General features: G+C 50.9%; 1 protein-coding gene across 5 annotated transcripts in view; it reads right to left on the bottom strand.

The window, feature by feature from the left end:
* Nucleotides 1–17525, bottom strand: part of LAMB3 (laminin subunit beta 3) — a 50320-nt gene that overhangs the window by 14270 nt on the left and 18525 nt on the right. For all 5 annotated transcript variants that reach the window (XM_070768661.1, XM_019976742.2, XM_019976739.2 and 2 more), the window contains 9 exons: nt 12047–12161; nt 11489–11562; nt 6976–7167; nt 6408–6471; nt 5955–6148; nt 3970–4090; nt 3041–3229; nt 686–841; nt 164–360 (listed from right to left, as the gene is read on the bottom strand). In XM_070768661.1, coding sequence (XP_070624762.1) covers nt 164–360; nt 686–841; nt 3041–3229; nt 3970–4090; nt 5955–6148; nt 6408–6471; nt 6976–7167; nt 11489–11562; nt 12047–12161 — 1302 coding nt within the window. The remainder of the gene's footprint in view (nt 1–163; nt 361–685; nt 842–3040; nt 3230–3969; nt 4091–5954; nt 6149–6407; nt 6472–6975; nt 7168–11488; nt 11563–12046; nt 12162–17525) is intronic.

Raw genomic sequence — 17525 nt, 5'->3', positions numbered from 1 at the left:
CGGCGCACCCCAGCCGCAGGGGCTCCCGCCAGGACACAAGCTCCGCAGTCAGACCCAGGACGCCCCGCCGCAGGCGCACGTATTCGGGCCTGCCAAGGCCGAGAGCCACAGGGAGGGACGTTCCGGGGCTCTCCAGGGGCGTGGGGGCCAGCTCGCAGTGTACCTGGTTGCACTGGGGGCCGAGGGAGTTGTGCGGGTCGCAGGCACAGGGCTCGCAGCCCCGGCCGCTGGCCAGCTTCCAGTGGTGGGGGGCACATTGGTCACACTTGGGGCCCACCACGTGGGGCAGACACACGCAGCGCCCAGTTTCCTCGTCACACGGCACGTCCCGCCGGGCGCCCAGGACACTGCAGTCACAGCCTGCACAGGAAAGGGGCTGCTGAGCTGGGGGCGGGGCACCCAAATCTGTCCCCACCACCCCCCAGAGGACACGCATCAGGGAGACGAACCCGGCAGGGCCGCTCCCCCGCAGAAAACCTGGAAAGCCAGGCCGCCACGCTTTCCCTCCAGTCCCAGCACCTGGCCACTTGGCCAGCCGCCCGCCTCCCCCGGGCGGGCTCTGTCCCCCTTCCAAGTCAGGCCTGCAGGAGGCTGCTGGCACAGCGGCCCGGCACACCGCATGGGGAGCAGGGCCGGCCCCAGGGCCGCTGCCCCGCCCCACGGCAGGCTGGGACCCTCTACTCACGGTGGCAGCCCTGCGGGTTGGAGAAGGTGAGCCCCGTGAACCCCGGCTTGCACAGGTCACAGCGTTCCCCCTGCACGTGCTCCTTGCACACACACTGGCCAGTCAGGGGGTCACAGGGTGCTCCAGGTACTGCCCCGTCGGGATCACACTCACAGGCTGCAAGACAAAGGCGGCACCAGGGCGGCAGAGAGGAAAAGCAGAGCATTGGGAGCGCATTCTGGTTCAAATTCTTATCCTCCCTACCCCACTTCCTGGCTTACGACCTGACCACCTTAGTCAAGTTATTTAAGGTCCCCTGTGCCTCAGTTTGCTCATCTATAAAATGGGGATAATTATTTAACACTCATAGGGCCTCTTATGAGGAATAAAGCAGGTAGCACAGGGCTTGGCACGTGTTGCTGTGCTGTGCTGTGCTGTGCTTAGTCGCTTAGTCACTTCTGACTCTTTGGGACCCCGTGGACTGCAGCCCGCCAGCTTCCTCTGTCCTTGGGATTCTCCAGACAAGAATACTGGACTGTGTAGTCTATTCCTTCTCCAGGGGATCTTCCCAACCTAGGAATCAAACCGGGGTTTCCAGCATTGCAGGCAGATTCTTTGGAACTCATTGCAATGTGGATTCTCCTGCATTGCTAGCTGAGCGACCAGGGAAGTCCTTGGCACATGTTATGTAGTACGAAAGTTTCAGTTGGCATGATATACTGAACAAACCACTCTGTGGCCAGCACTGAGCTGGGCACTCTTACATGTTGCCTTATGTAATCCTATCATAACCCTGAGAATTGACCATGCTTATCCCTATTGTACAGATGAGGAAACTGAGGCTCAGAGATGTTCCAATAACATACTCAGGGTCATACGGCAAGTAGTGCTGGAAATGGAAGTCAAACCCAAGCTTTTCTCATTCTTTCCGTAAGCAGATCATATCAACCGCAAGTGAACCAACTTTCTTTCACCCTAACACCTGGCCCCTTTCACAGCTTTCAAAATAGAGACTCTTACTTCTGGAAAGTTTTGCCTGATTAATCCACCTGAATCAGAGTGCTTTCGATTCGAATTGTACAAACTCACTGACCCTTGCTGTACGCGCGCTATGTCGCTTCAGTTGCGTCTGACTCTTTCAAACTCCACGGACTATAGCTTGCCAGGCCCCTCTGTCCATGAGATTCTCCAGGCAAGAATACTGGAGTGGGTTGCCATGCCCTCCTCCAGGGGATCTTCCTGACCCAGGGATTGAACATGCATCTCTCGGGGCCCCTGCATTGCAGGTGGGTTCTTTACCGCTGAGCCACCCAGGAAGCCCCACTGACCCCTGTGAATGTGTCTAGTCACTCCTGGGTCTCTTATGTTTCTTCAGTAAACATTTCTGGAGCATCAGTTATTCATCTGTCATTGTGCTAGGGCCCAAGGATACAAGAATAATCCCTGCCATAGAGGAGTTCTTAATGCTGGCGGAAACAGAAAAATAAGCAAACCACATCACAACCTGGTTCAGTTCAGTTCAGTTCAGTTCAGTCGCTCAGTCGTGTCCGACTCTTTTCGACCCCATGAATCACAGCACACCAGGCCTCCCTGTCCATCACCAGCTCCCGGAGTTCACTCAGACTCACGTCCATCGAGTCAGTGATGCCATCCAGCCATCTCATCCTCTGTCATCCCCTTCTCCTCCTGCCCTCAATCCCTCCCAGCATCAGAGTCTTTTCCAACGAGTCAACTCTTCGCATGAGGTGGCCAAAGCACTGGAGTTTCAGCTTTAGCATCAGTCCTTCCAAAGAAATCCCAGGGCTGGTCTCCTTCAGAATGGCCTGGTTGGATCTGGTAAAGGCAAGTAAACGGGCCAAGTGCACCCTCATTTTCCTGCGTGTGTGGTTTCTACTACCAAACAGTCTGTGTTTCCTGACAGCAGCAACTGTATCTGATGTTGACTTTTTTCTTTCCTATGCTCAAAAAGGGCTTCCCTGGTGGCTCAGATGACAAAGAATCTGCTTGCAATGCAGGAGACCCGGGTTCAATCCCTGGGTTGGGAAAATTCCCCTGGAGCAGGGCCTGGCAACCCACTCCAGTATTCTTGCCTGGAGAAACCCAGGGACAGAGGAGCCTGGCGAGCTGCAGCCCATGGGGTCGCAGAGTCGGACATGACTGAAGTGACTAAGCAGCAGCATACTCAAAATAAGTTCTATGTAATGACCGACTGACCAATTGACTGACACCCAGAGAGGCTGGGTGACTCGCTTAGGAAGGCACAGCCAAGTCAAAACAATTGCCCCCAAGTCTTCATGGGGACTTCATGTGAGTCCTCAGGGACGTGTGCTCTGTTGAGCCCAGAGCAGATTAATAGACAGATGAGCCCCTACTCACGGATACAGGTCTCCTGAATGGGAGCCCCAGGACGCCGGTTCCGGAAGTAGTGCAGCTGACAGCGTTCACAGTTCCTGCCCTCAGTGTGGTCCCGGCAGTTGTCACACACACCTCCGTGCGCCCCCTGGCTGGCAGCAAACACGGCTGGGTCAAAGTGACATGTCTCTGAGTGTCCGTTGCAGTCACATCCTGAAAAAGGAGATTCCTGGGGTTGAACACTAGACCGGCCTCGTTGGCATCTACAAAGCACGCTCCATGCTAACTTGCTGGCATCCCCAGTGACTCTGTAAGATGCCCAGGTCTGAAAAACGGGGACACTGAAGCCCAGGGAGGCTTGTCTAATTTATTTCAGTTCATACAGTAAGAAAGGAAAACGGAGAACGCGGGCCTCCCGACTCCCAGTGTGGGGACTCATCCCAGGATGATATCCGTGTGGGGCCAAAGAGAGAGCTGTTCAAACGTCCCATGCCAACCCTCCCCCACTGCCACCATGGGTCTCCTGCTGGGTCACTGTCCTTCTCTAGGCTGGGACCCTGGCTGTCCTCATTTATGGAGGGAAGGGCCCTGCCCCCAGGGGCCCATCTGAAAGAGAAAGAATGACAACAGGGAGACCAAGTGTGTCCTACACAGGATAAAGCACTGGAGAGGCTGGAGGAAGGAGGACCTGGGTTAGCACGAACGGCATGTGGCATCAGAAATATGAACCCGCCCGTGGTCCCTGTGAGGTCTGGGCGGTGGGAGGATGCGACTCACAGGCCCTCTTCTTCCCCAAAGAGCAAGGAGAGCTTTAGTTACAGGGCAATTGGTTTAGATTTAAATATTAATAAAGATGAGATTCTCCCCGTGTCCCAGAGGAGGTCATCACGGCCCAGAGAGGCCAGCACCCCAGCCAGTGGTTGCAGGGGAGGTGGGGGGTCCCAGGCTCATACTCTGGCATTCGTGGGGGTCCTGGTCTTCCGCGGGTCTCCAGGGCCGGTTGTTGTAGAAGGGCGCGCAGCGCTCACAGTTGGGGCCGGCGGTGTTGTGTTGGCAGACACAGACCTCATGGACCTGGGGGCGGGGCCATCGGTCACCAGGAGGAACCATCACAGGAGCGTCCCAGGGACAGACTTGCCCTCTCCTCTCTGACCCTTCCGCTCGGCTTAGACCCCAGGGTCCAGCTCGGACCCCAGCTCCTCCAGCCTGCACTGAGCTCCTCTGACACTCCCAGAGGCCGGCTTGTGTGGTGCACGTGTGCGTGTGTACATACACGTGTGTTTGTATGCATGCACATCTACACTGCTCCTCCTGTTGGGTTTTTAAAAGCGCGGTCCTTGCATTTGGCCATCCCCATACTGCCCAATGCAAAACAGCGCCTGGAAGGTTGCTCCCACAGCCTTGTTGGTAAACTGCAATTCTTGTGGGCCCTCTGGAGATTTATATTCCAACAAGCTATGACTGCAGTTGTTTGGCTAATGAGACTGTGATGATGAATTGTTACTAGACTCATTAAGGTGCAGAAATAGAATAGCAATTGTGTGCTAATCGTCCTCCAAATTAAGCTCACCACCCGCTGGCTGGCATCCAGGACCCGCACTGTGTTTGCTCCATGCTCGCCCTCCACTCGCCCCTAACAGCACAGCTGAGCTGAACTGGCTGCTCCCTGTACAAGCCCCACGTCTCCCCACCTTGTGGCCTGTACTGATGCTTTGCTTCCTTCCTAGAAGTCCCTTCCCCCTCTGTTCACCAGCGAGATCCTTCCCAGCTGGAATGGCACATCCTTCATCAGGCCTGCCTGCTCCCTCTAACTCCATGGATTTCAACTCTGGACGCACGTAAGCATTATTTGAGGAGCTTTATATATATAAATGCTCAGGCCGAATTCCATCCAATCTCAGGGACAAGGCCCAGACATCAGTACTTTATAAACTGGTGTTTCCATGGAGTAGCCAGAGTTAAGAACCACCGGGGCTGGGCAGGCCCTCGCCCTCCTCTACATCCTTATACGCCAGTGATCACACTCAGCCTGTGTTCTGGTCTTGTGTTTTTGGGCCCTAACGGCTGTCACATCCCTGGCACCAGTCTCCCTCTGGCCTCCTCTGCAGCCTGGGGGAAGCACTGGCCCAGAAAGTGGAAAGGAAAAGGCTGCGCAATGTTCCTGTCCCCTTATTTTCCCTAGCAGGCCACCTGATAGGATTTCATCGTGTGCCTTTATCACTAGAACAAGTATCCTGCTCCCGGTTGTTAATATTGTAGAAGCAGGAAAGTGAAATGACAGCTCCCTCTGCTTCTTGGTCCAAGGGTCTCTCTCCTCTGCTGATGGCTCTCAAGCCTGGCTTCCCAGCAAACGCCCCTGGGTCACTTGTTAAGCTGGAGCTTCCCTTTCTATCCCTGACGCATCTGACTCAGCTGCTCTGGGGTGAACTCAGCATCCGTGTTAGCCTCTGTTCTCTCCTCCTGTCCCATATCTCACCTCTAAAGGGAATTCAAAGTCCCCCAAACCAGGGACTCTCAATCCTGGCAAGCTGTTAGAATCACCAGGAGCTTTAAATAATAATAATACAATTAGAGTGTCTGAGGTAGGGATCCCGGTGATCTTTTTAGCTCCCCAGGAAATTATGATATATGACCAGGGCTAAGAATCAATGCCTTGAGCTCCCTGCAATACCCATGCATGTACTTCTACTTACACGTATACTTATACTTACATCTATGTTACTGAATAAAAATCATCTCAAATAATAAAGCAGATCCAAAGAAGTGCTACCAAATGGGACCTTGAAAACGATAACCATTTACACTCATCTTCGCCATCGCTAAAACAGTCAATACTCAAGTCTTCAATCAAGTGCCCCACCCCTCTCCAGGGGTCCCGAGGATGCCCGCAGTCTGCCCCGCCCGCTCCCCTCTCCCTTCCTGCCCTGGGCTGCCACACCTGCACGGCGCTGGAGGGGCTGGCAGGAGTTCTGGAACTGGGGGCGCAGCGGTCCGCATGGCCATGGCAGAGGCAGCTCCCATGCAGACGCAACTGGGACACAGCGTAGTAGGCACTGGGAGGGTGGTAGCCCCTCTGGGGCACAGGCGCCAGCTTGGTGAAGTTGACCCTCAAGTTGGTGATCTCCCCCAGCTCTGCGGAGAACAAACAGCAAGGAGGGAGGGGGCAGGTATGGGGGGAAAAGGAAAAAAAAAAAAACAGAATTTAGACACAGAGTCTCCTAGGGCAGGACAATAAGGAAAGGAACTCTGGTCTCACTACCCATCTTCCCCAACCCTCCTACAACAGAAAAGACCCCCCACAACCCTGACTCGGGCCTTATGAGTGGCTGGCCAGCACCATACCCCTACGAGCTTAAGCAGGGCCGGGGGCTAGAGGAGTAGCCACACTGACCTTGAATTTTTTGACTTTGTGTGGCTGGGATCCCAGAGGCTAAATCCATAAGGTTGAGCTGGACCTGCAGAGAGGCGGAGTAAGGGGAGACCCAGGAAGAGGTGAGCTGTGGCCAAGCCCAGAAGTCCTCTTTTCCATTTGATGCCCTGCCAAATGTCTTGAGGGTGTCCAGAGGGCTCCTTCCCAGGTGGCATGGTGGTAAACATATGCCTGCCTACATGGAGCCGCAAGAGATGTGGGTTTGATCCCTGGGTTAGGAAGATCCCCTGGAAGAGGAAATGGCACCCCACCTCCAGCATTCTTGCCTGGAGAATCCCATGGACAGAGGATCTTGGCGAGGACAGAGGACCCCTACAGTCCGTGGGGTCGCAGCCAGACATGACTGAGCATGCACTCACATGTACTTCTCCTAGAGGGGTCACTGTTGGGGAGCTCAGGAAAGATAGCAAGGCTCTGCCCGAAGGAGGGGGAGGGTTCTCACAGATTCCCCAAAGCCTGGGTGACCACATGAGTGACAAGAAGTGGGAAACCTCTCCCCATGCCTATTTTTCAGGGTGCCCTCTCCTACCTTGGCCCCGTTCGGGTGCCCATTAGGCCTCTGGGGCAGAGTCTGGCACCGAGCATCCTGCCAGCCCTGGGGTTGGCCCTGGCGGACCCAGGGGAAGGCAGAGCCGCAGTCAGCAGCCAGGTACTGGTACACCTGCCAAGTCTTGCCGAAGTCCGAGGAGCGCTCGATCAGCAAGCCTGCAGGCACGGGCCCCTGCAGGGACACACAGGGTGGGGGGGTGAGGGAGGCCTGAGTGACCCCGCCTGGGGGACACGGTCACAGAAAGACGCTCTTAAGTGCTGGCGGCCCCTGAGAACCCCAGTGAGGAGGGAGAAGGAGGGCTGCACGGAGCAAGTAGGCTCAGGGGCACTGCGGTCTGATCCTGCTGGCAAACCACGGGCCCCAGCAGGTTTTCCCTGCTTCTGCAAACTAACAGAAAGCAGATCTAACTTCCAGAAGGCACGATCCCTACTCAGTCCACCACCCAGGCAGTCAGGCCAGAAAATTCTCCCACGGGGCTTCCTACAGCCAAACACTGATTCTGTCCTTTCCTCTTTTTTCTCCCACATCCATGGTCAGAGCTCAGGTCCCTGATCGCGCTCAGCCTGGATTCCTGCAACAGCCTAGAACTCAAGCCCGCCTCAGCCTTTCCAAGCCACGCCCCCACACTTCACCTGCAGGGTTATCTGATCACATGGCTCCCTGCATGAGACCCTTCAATGGGTCTGCACTGGCCTACTTCTGCCCTCAGTGATTCCATCCATTTCTCATGGTTTTCCATGTTGTCTTTATGCTGACAGCTTCCAGCTTGGAAAACTTCTTTCGGTTCAAAAACCCAACCTCCACACAAAGAGAACTTCCTTTCTAAAATGTAAAACGGGCTATGACTCTTCTCTCCTCAAAACCTTCCAATGGCTTCCCTACTCTGTTTCTTTCCAAGCTTTATTGAGATATTATGGATGTGCAATATACGCCAGTGCAATATACGCCATCATCAAATGTGATGATTTGATAGTCATATATAACAGAATGATCATTACAATAAAGTGAGTTAACACGTCTATCCTCTTACATAATAATCTTTTCCTGTGTCATGATAACATTTCAGGTCTACTCTCTTAACAACTTCCAGGTATCTAGTACAGTGTTAATAATTATAATGGTCACCACGTTGTCCATCAGATCTTCAGAACTTATGCATCTTATACCTGGACCTTTATATCCTATGAGCAGCACCCCATACCCATTTCTTCCTCCCTCCAGCCCCTGGCAATCACCATCTTCATCTCTACGTTGATGAGTTCAGGTCTTTAAGATTCCCTATATAGGGCTTCCCTGGTGGCTCAGACGGTAAAGCGTCTGTCTGCAATGCAGGAGACCCAGGTTCAATTCCTGTGTTGGGAAGATGCCCTAGAGAAGGAAATGGCAGCCCACTCCAGTACTCTTGCCTGGAAAATCCCATGGACAGAGGAGCCTGGTAGGCTACAGTCCATGGGGTTGCAAAGTGTCGGTCACAATTGAGCGACTTCACTTTCACTTTCTTTCATATATGTGAAGACATGTGGTATTCATCTGTCTGTCTTAGTTCACTTAGCAGAATGCCCTCAAAATCCATTCATGTTGTCCCAAGATCTCCCTCCTTCTTCATGGCTGAATATTCTAGACTCTGGGTGTGTGTGTGTGTGTGTATACACGTGTGTGTGTGTGTGTGTGTGTGTGTGTGTGTGTACATGACATTTTCTTTACCCATTCATCCATTGATAGACACTTAGGTTGTTTGCATCTCCTGGTTATTGTGAATAATACTGCAATGAACATGGGCGTTACAGACATCTCTTTGAGACAGTGACTTCATTTCCTTCCAGTATACAACTGGAAGTGGGATTGCAGGATCATATGGTAGACTTTTTTTCTAATAACTTTTTGAGGAACTTTCATACTGCTTTCCACAGTGGCTGCACCAATCTACATTCCCTCTAAGAGTAAACAAGTGTTCCCTTTTCTCCACATCCCCACCAACACTTACCTCACCCGTCTTATTTTGGCCACACCACACGGCTTGCGGGATGTTCCCCGACTACAGGGATTAAACCAGGCCATGGCGGTGAAAGCCTGGAATCCTACCTGCTAGGCACCCTGATCTTGATGATAGCCATTCTGACAGGTATGAAGTGCCAGCTCGCTGTGGTTTCCACTTGCTTTTCCCTGCTGGCTAACGATGCTGAGCATCTTTTCATGGACCTGTTGGCCCTCTGTACGCCCTCCTTTATTAGAGGCATTATCTATGAGGCATAGAGGATAGATAGAGGATTATCTATCCAAGTCCTCTGCTTGCTCTTCCTGAATAAATCTGAACTCCTGACCATGCCACTGTGCACCTCCATCTCCTCACGCCCTCAGTCACAGCCCGTTTGCTCCCTCCTCAGAGCCTTTGTTCATGTGGCTTCCTTGGCCTGGGATACTCCTCTCCCCTGGTGGGTTCTTTCTTTTGTTCTCAGCTAAATGTCACTTCCTCACAGAGATCTTTTTATACCCACCTAACCTGCGTTCTTCTGCCCACACTCTGCCCACCCACCACATCATTTCCTATTCTGGGATCTCATCTGCTGCCGTCGTAAATGTCACCACAATTTCCCATTACTTATCTCTTGGTTTCCTGGGTTTTTTTTTTCTTTTTCTCCCACCAGATCAGGGTTTCCCAACCTTGGCTTGGCACTGTTAATATCTGGAGTTGATTAATGCCTTGCCATGGGGACCATCCTCATCATTATAGGATGGTTAGCAGCACCCCTGACCTCCACTCACTAGATGTCAATAGCATGACCACAGCTGTGCCAACCACAAATTGGTCTATAAATGGCCAAATACAACCTGGTTGAGAGCCATGACAGTAAACCACAAGCACCCCTGTCCAGCTGGTTCACAGTTGTCCCCCCAGCATCTAGCACGTAGTAGTCATTCAGTACATTTGTTGAATGAATACATGAATCTTTCATCCACTCTCCTTCTCCCCATTCACATCTGTAAACTCATCTCTCTTCAGTCTGTAGCCTCCCGTATCCTTACCTCTCACCACCATACACACATTTGCCCTTCCAGACCCTGTGTGCATTCTTTTGCCCCCTCCCCCAATTATATACATTCTTGTCTCTTGCTTCTTGGTCTTTGTACTTTGCTATTCTCTTTGCCTGGAATGAACTTAATCTTCTCCTGGCTATTACCGGCCTAAGAAGTTTCATCTTCCTGTGGGTGTATTCTCTGATCATCCCCACCAAAGACAGATCAAGCTGGGTGCCCCCTTGCTAATGTCTCTAGTACTTCTTCCTACCAACATCAGAGCACACGTCCCACTGTCTTGCTACTGGTTCTTTGTCTTGAGGATTGTGATCTAGTTTTATTCAGCTGTTTAGCAACATATAATCGATGTTCAATACGTGTGTAGCAAGAATGGACAAATGAATGGGTGATGACAAAGCAATAAGACCACGAGTATCCATCCAAGTGAACGTTGCCTCTCAAAGCTGTCACCATTAGGGACTGGGCATTTATTCAAATGGCTCTAGCATTTCTCAAAATACTTGAGACCTATTCTTGAGGCTTCTTTGGTGACTCAGAAGGTAAACAATCTGCCTGCAATGCAGGAGACCCCTGCACTGGGTCAGGGGTCTTCCCTGGAGACCCTGCATCTTCCCTGGGTCAGAAGATCCCATGGAGAAGGGAACGCAACCCAGCCAATATCCTTGCCTGGAGAATTCCATGGACAGAGGAACCTGGTGGCCTACAGTCTATGGAGTTGCAAAGAGTTGGACATGACTGAGCAACTAACAGTTTCTCTTTTATCATTCTTGAGGTGAGGTTTTTACAGCAACTTCCTCAGTCATGTAGGAATTAGGTCCTATTGCTTTATATTCCCAGTTCAATATTACCTATCCTGATCATCTATTCTCATCAACCAAGATTTATCATTAAATATTTGAATATTCCCGTAGAAGGAATAAAATCAAATCTCTGTAAAGGAAAAGAAAAGACCCTGTCACTAATGAATGAAAATGTGCCCTCCAAAAGGCATATCTCCAAAGGCTAGACTCAAAACCTGACAAGTAACGGCACTGAACGAACCAATGGCTCTGAAAGCACATCTCACATGTGGCTTGGCCAGTTCCTTGCTGTTGGTTAAACTCCATCTCATCAGCAAAGTTATTAAAACAGAGTATACACAACCGTATGAGCTGTCATTACACAACTGTATAAGTAGAATTGGTCTTGGAAGAGCTGAATTAATTAGATGGGCTGAGGATGGGAGGTGCAGAAAGGTAGAGGACAGAGGGGGCCTGGAGGTGCCACTGATCTCCCGGAAGTGGTACCTCTGCTGTCACCATGATATAGGCTCAGGGTTAAGTGTTGCCCCAACCTGAGGAAGGGAGACCCACCCCGCATGTGGTACCATCACCTCCAGCCTGAGCTCCCCATGAGTCCAAGCCCACGTGGCCCAGAGTCCCCCTCTCCTACCCATTGCCATACCCAGGAAACACACCTTAAAATCCATCATGATGTCCTGAAGCTGGAATTTCCTGTCCAGGTCCAGCTGCAGAAAGACAGGGCTCACATCTGGAAAGACACAAAACCCAGGAACGTTAGAGCAGAGACTGTCTACCTTCCCAGGCTCCGGGAAATCTAACTCTGATTTTCCCATCTCCCTCTCAGAGAGGCGTGGTGCCAGTACGTTTCTACGTATAGCACCTATTCAAGATCCCATGTCTCCTCGGCCAAATTTCCTTCCCACTGTCCCTTGATGTCTTTAAAACCTTTAGACTTTCAACTCCTCAGCCCAACACAGATCTGTTCCCAAAGCCCAGTTCCTTCAGCAAGCCCACTGCGACCAAGTAGGATGAAATGAAGGCATTTCTCTCTCTTCTTACCTTTTCATTAACCTCCAATAAATTCTTCTACCTACAACATCCGAAAGGCCTCAAATACAAAGACAGAAGGTTCTGCTCACCAGCCACCCGTGTCCCACCACCATAAGAAAGCCATGGGAAAACCCAAAGGGCCCCAGGGCACCCTGCACGTGGAGGTGGTGGCAGGCGCTTACCGTTCTGTGACTGCCACCAGCGCGTGGGGCCCGAGGATGAAACCACGTTCTCCACTTGGTGACTGTTGTAATTGTGAGCCACCCTGGAGTCACACTTGCAGCATTTCATCTGCCACTGCGGAAGACATCAGAGACTCACAGGTGGGGCCTTTGTGTACTGGGAATTCTCCCTGTGTATACTGAGAGCCCAGAGCATTCTCTCCATGGAAATGCTCCCCTAAGGGATTCATGGATTTCATTAATACATTTAGAACGACCAGCCTCTCAAAACAAGACTAACTGGTCATCTTTCCATTTAAGTCCTCTGTGTCAGCCCCCAACACATAGCTAGGTAAATAGTAAATAGATGCTGTCATTGGGAGAGAGGTATGAGGCTGTAAAAACTTAATTTTTGTATATGACCTTGCCTCAGAGAGAAATGTGCAAAGAGTGCTAAGGGCAAAAAGAAGAAAGAAGGAGAAGCTCACGTCGATTTAGTAGCCTAGCAGGCTACAGTCCCCGGGCTCAGACATGACTCAGTGACCAAACTACCACCACCACGTCCTAGGTGTAGGCTAGAGAGTTTTATCGCTCATCTCGCTGAATCCTGGCAGCCTGGGGAAAGTGGAGTTTCTTAGGATTAGGAAAGGGGACAGGAAAAAAGGACAAGGGAATTTGGGGTTCAGTCCTAGTTCTCCTCTGTCAATTGAGTGGATATTGAAGTAGAGACATTCAATCATTTGACAATATTCATTAAGGCCATACTACATCCTAGACCCTGCTCTGGGCTCTGGAGTTGTAATAGTGAACAAAATAAAGACCCAGCCATCAGGAAGCCAACATTCTAGTACCATTTAGATGATCTTAAAGGCCTTCCAGCACTTGACATCTGTGACTTTAGGATCTTTCCCAGTTTGGCATCCCCTACCCACAGGAGTCATGTATGGATGTGAGATTTGGACTATAAAGAAAGCTGAGCACCGAAGAACTGATGCTTTTGAACTGTGGTGTTGGAGGAGACTCTTGAGAGTCCCCTGGACTCCAAGAAGATCCAATCAGTCAATCCTAAAGGAAATCAGTCCTGAATATTCATTGGAAGGACTGATGCTGAAGCTGAAACTCCAATACTTTGGCCACTTGATGTGAAGAACTGACTCACTGGAAAAGACCCTAATGCTGGGAAAGATTGAAGACAACAGAGGATAGATGGTTGGATGGCATCACCGACGCAATGGACATGAATTTGAGTAAACTCTGGGAGTTGGTGATGGACAGGGAGGCTTGGGGCGTTGCAGTCCGTGGAGTCGCAAAGAGTCAGACATGACTGAGTGACTGAACTGAACTGAACTGACCCACAGGAGAGAAGCCCAGGATGTCCAACCAGATGGAGCTTTGTAGGCAGGTGTCCCAAGGTCAGGAAGGCAGAGGAAGTCTGCAGCCTTGGGGCTGAAGGCAGGGTCTCTTCCCCATGAAGATCTGGGTTAAAGTGGGCAGCCAAGGAGGAAACAGCCTCACCAGGGAGGTCCCCCCAAAACATAACCTTCCTTGGTCTGCCCATACCCTGGAGTGAGACAAGAGACTGAACTGAACCCCATGGGCTCCAGAGCAGGGCAGAGATCATCAAGGAAAAGAACACAGCCAGAGGATTGGCCCTTGTTCTTTTAATTTGTCCATAATGTGTGAATGTGCATACATTTGCATATGTTTGCATGTGTTTGCCCTGGCGCATACACGCACACACACACCACTGAGACATCATGACCTTGCCTAGGTTCTTCATGCAACACACATACAACCTGTTTTCTCTGAGTAACCACGGTCCCAAACCTTGTGTCCAGCAGAAAGAACACTTTTCAGAGGGCTCCAGATTAACGCACATGTTAAAGCAAGGCTTGGACGAGAACCTCCCTGAATTGCAAGTCCTTCTGGGCAGAGGCGATGGTACCTCCCCACACCCCTTGCCTCTGTTTCCCCTAAGCCTCCACCCAGCAGAACCAGGAGAAAGCTCAGGAAGCCGTCTCTGAGGCTTTGCAGCCCCTGAACCTTGGTCCCATCCAGGGAAGGCCCTAAGCTGGGGAGGATGATCCATCAGAATGGGTGTTCTGGGATTCTGGGATTCTGAACATGTGGATCATCTGAACATGACCCACATGTTCAGCAGACATGCTGAACCTGTGAAGCTGACAGCTCAGTCATCAGATCCATCAGAATGGGTGTTCTGGGATTCTGAACATGTGGACCATCTGAACATGACCCACATGTTCAGCAGACATGCTGAACCTGTGGAGCTGACAGCTCAGTCCCGAAGGGAAGAGTTAACGTGTCAAGTCTGTGCCTTGAGTTACAGAAACTCTTCACCCAACATTGCTCTTCCCCCAGCGCCACTGAGCAAAGCCTGGAACAGTGGATGAAGCCTGGTGGGGAGCCAGGAGTCCTGGCTCTGTGAGCCTCTGCTTCCCACCCCATTTTCCAGCTCCCACCACCAATCTGCAAAACAAGAGGATTGTCCCCTTCCTGGAGCTTGAAGGTGTCCTCATCACTTCCTTAAGTGCTTTATTAAACTATAATTTTGGTATGATATAAATGAACCTATTTACAAAATGGAAATGGACTCACAGACATAGGGAGTAGACTTATGGTTACCAAAGGGGAAAGGTGGGGTGGGGGGAGGGTTAAATTAGCAGTTTGGGACTAGCAGATACAAACTGTTACATAGAAAACAGATAAACAACAAGGCCCTGCTGTATAGCACAGGGAACTATAGTCAATATCCTACGATAAACTGTAATGAAAAAGAATTTTAAATGATTATGAAGTACTTAAAATACTGTGGGGAGATGTTTAGTGCTCACATAATGGCTGGCACGCGCGCCTTATATAAAACAGCAGCCACTGTCCATCCTTTGCCGGGCTACATTCTTCCTCACAGTAAGATCTCCACTTGACAAGCTGTTCATTTAGTGTCCGTGCGTTTGCTCCCAGTGTTTATTTGCCATCTGCCTCCCCCTGTTAGAATGTGGACTCCACAAGGGCAGAACTTACTTTCCTTTATGCTGTATTCCAGTTGCTCAGCAAAGTGCCCAGCACTTAGTAGGTCCTCTGTAAATACTTCTGGAATGAATAGTAAATGCTCACAGAGACGGCAATGGCAACCCACTCCAGTGTTCTTGCCTGGAGGATCCCAGGGACAGCAGAGCCTGGTGGGCTGCTGTCTATGGGGCCGCACAGAGTCAGACACGCCTGAAGCGACTTAGCAGCAGCAGCAAGAAATGCTCAGGAAAGGCTCGCACTTTCATTTATATTATTGCTCGACCCTCCCTTCCTGAGTTTAAAGAGAGGTGTGAGAGAGTGAGGACATGACCAAAATCAACATGAAATGACTGGAGTGCCGACCACATGCTAGGTACTGTATCAAGAGTTTCAGTGCAATAACCTATTTAAGCCTGACAACCACCCTACGTGTAATATTATTCCCGTTGCAGGTGTGAGAAGACTGAGGCTCCAAGAGGCTCTGTGACTTTCCCAATGACTGATGGCTAGTGCCGGCACCAGCACCAGACAGGATCCCTCCCCACGCCCTTCTCTTCTCCTCCTCCCCTCCTCTTCTCTCTCTCTCCTCCCCTCCATCCCTCCCTCTCTGCCATCCTCTCTTCTCCACTAGGAAACCATTTGGGTGCACTGACATTGCAGCAAAGAAGTACGGTCAAGGGTGACCATCTCTGTCTCACCCACAGGGCTCAGGTCACCCTGAGGCTGACCACAGCAGAGAAAATGCTCTGGGAAGAAAGCTAGTTTGTCAGGCTAACCTCACTCAGTTAGCGCGGAGACTGCACGTATGTCAGCGGCTAACACAAATACCTGAGCACTTAAAATAATCCTTTCTGGGCAAAAGCCGCCTCTTACTGGCATCTGAGTCTCCTCTAGGATCCTATTCTGGTCCCTGGCAGCAGGCACACCCTCCTCCCCACTTTGCCTGGCCTCCCAGAGGCAAACTTCTCCACCGCCCATCCTCTGTCTGAGCTCAGCACGTGTCCCGTGGAGAGACAGGGGCCAGCTGCCTTCCGGTGACCTGTCATCCAAGCTCCTCTGGGCTTACTGGGAACGGATCCCAGCCTGTTCTCTGGCCAAGAGAGTGCCAGAGACAAGGCTCTTTTTTTCCTTGGGCCGTGGGACACGGGAGCTAGAACAACCCAACCTGGGACTCGGCAAATGCCCTTGATATTAAATGATGGAATATTATGTAACTTTTCAAAAGACTGTTGACAGAAAGATTTTAATTGCATGGGGGAAATGCTTACAATGTTTTATGAAAAAAAATGATAATGTTTTATGAAAAAAGTTGGGCAGAAGCTTGTATATACATCATGATCACAAATCCATATTTTTTAAGGAATCAGTAGGTAGAAGGCAGTGCACCAATATATTAGGTTGAACCAAACGAAATGGCTAATATTGAGCTATCTTGACCCACAAAAATGGCAGCTGCATACAGCTTAACCTAATTACCTCTGGGAAACGGGATTACAGGTAACTTTTTTTTCTTAGTTATTTTTTAATAACTTTCAATGCCTTGAATATATATTAACTTTTATATCCAGGCCTTGTTTTAAACAAACTCAAAAGGCCCAGGATACTCAGCACGGTCTTGCCACCCTGTGTGCTCCCTGTCTTCACAGTCAGTCTGGGGCACCCCAGGCCTCCGCCACCTGCCTCCACATGTACAGACAGTGATGATGGATCAGATGGGCTCATGAGCTGAACACCTATGTGCCTTCATCACAGTAACGTAGCTAAAGGAGGGATTTATCTCAATCCTCAGACACAGCCTAAGCCTCCAGGCTTGGGACAGGTATTTTAAGCAGCTCTGCTTGTCAACCAACCAGAGGGAAGGAGACCTGAAATAGGGTGGCTTATGGCACAAGCCCGCATGAAGACAGGCTGCCAATTCCTTCTCTTTCTGGGCCTCAGTTTCCCTTTCCATTTTATTCCTGTACGTCTACATGCAGTATGTGTGTAAGAGTGTGTGTGTGAGTATGAGTGAGTGTGTGTGTGTGAAAGAGAGAGAGATTCTCAACACAAGGCCCTTCCCCTCGTGTGTGCTACATGCCTCTGTCTCTCCCAGAGATGGAAGCTCCCAGCCGCAGCTGCCTCCCTCTCCAGGGTCATTTGGCCAGCACTCCCCTGGCTGGACTACCTCAGAGACGCAGCGTTATTATCCATTCAGTCTGTCAGGCCTCCAGCCAGCTTGGCTCCTGCTCATTCTCTGTCTGGAAAGGCTGGGCCTCTTCCCTTATCCTGGAGCTTTCTAGAAGCTCAGCAGTCTGGCTGGAAGACAAACCAGAGAACTATGGGAGGGCAAATGAGACAGCGGGAGCCTCAATCACAGTGGAGAGGGTGGAACAAGGAAGGCAAGGCAAATCAAAGCTCTGTGTCTTAGCAGAAAAGGGAGCGAATTCTGCAGGGAAATGGAAAACAGGCTCTGCTTAGCCATGGCCAGCTC

Source organism: Bos indicus, chromosome 16 (assembly GCF_029378745.1).
Source record: "Bos indicus isolate NIAB-ARS_2022 breed Sahiwal x Tharparkar chromosome 16, NIAB-ARS_B.indTharparkar_mat_pri_1.0, whole genome shotgun sequence".
Taxonomy (NCBI): Eukaryota; Metazoa; Chordata; class Mammalia; order Artiodactyla; family Bovidae; genus Bos; species Bos indicus.
This window is presented reverse-complemented; position numbering and strand designations above follow the sequence as displayed.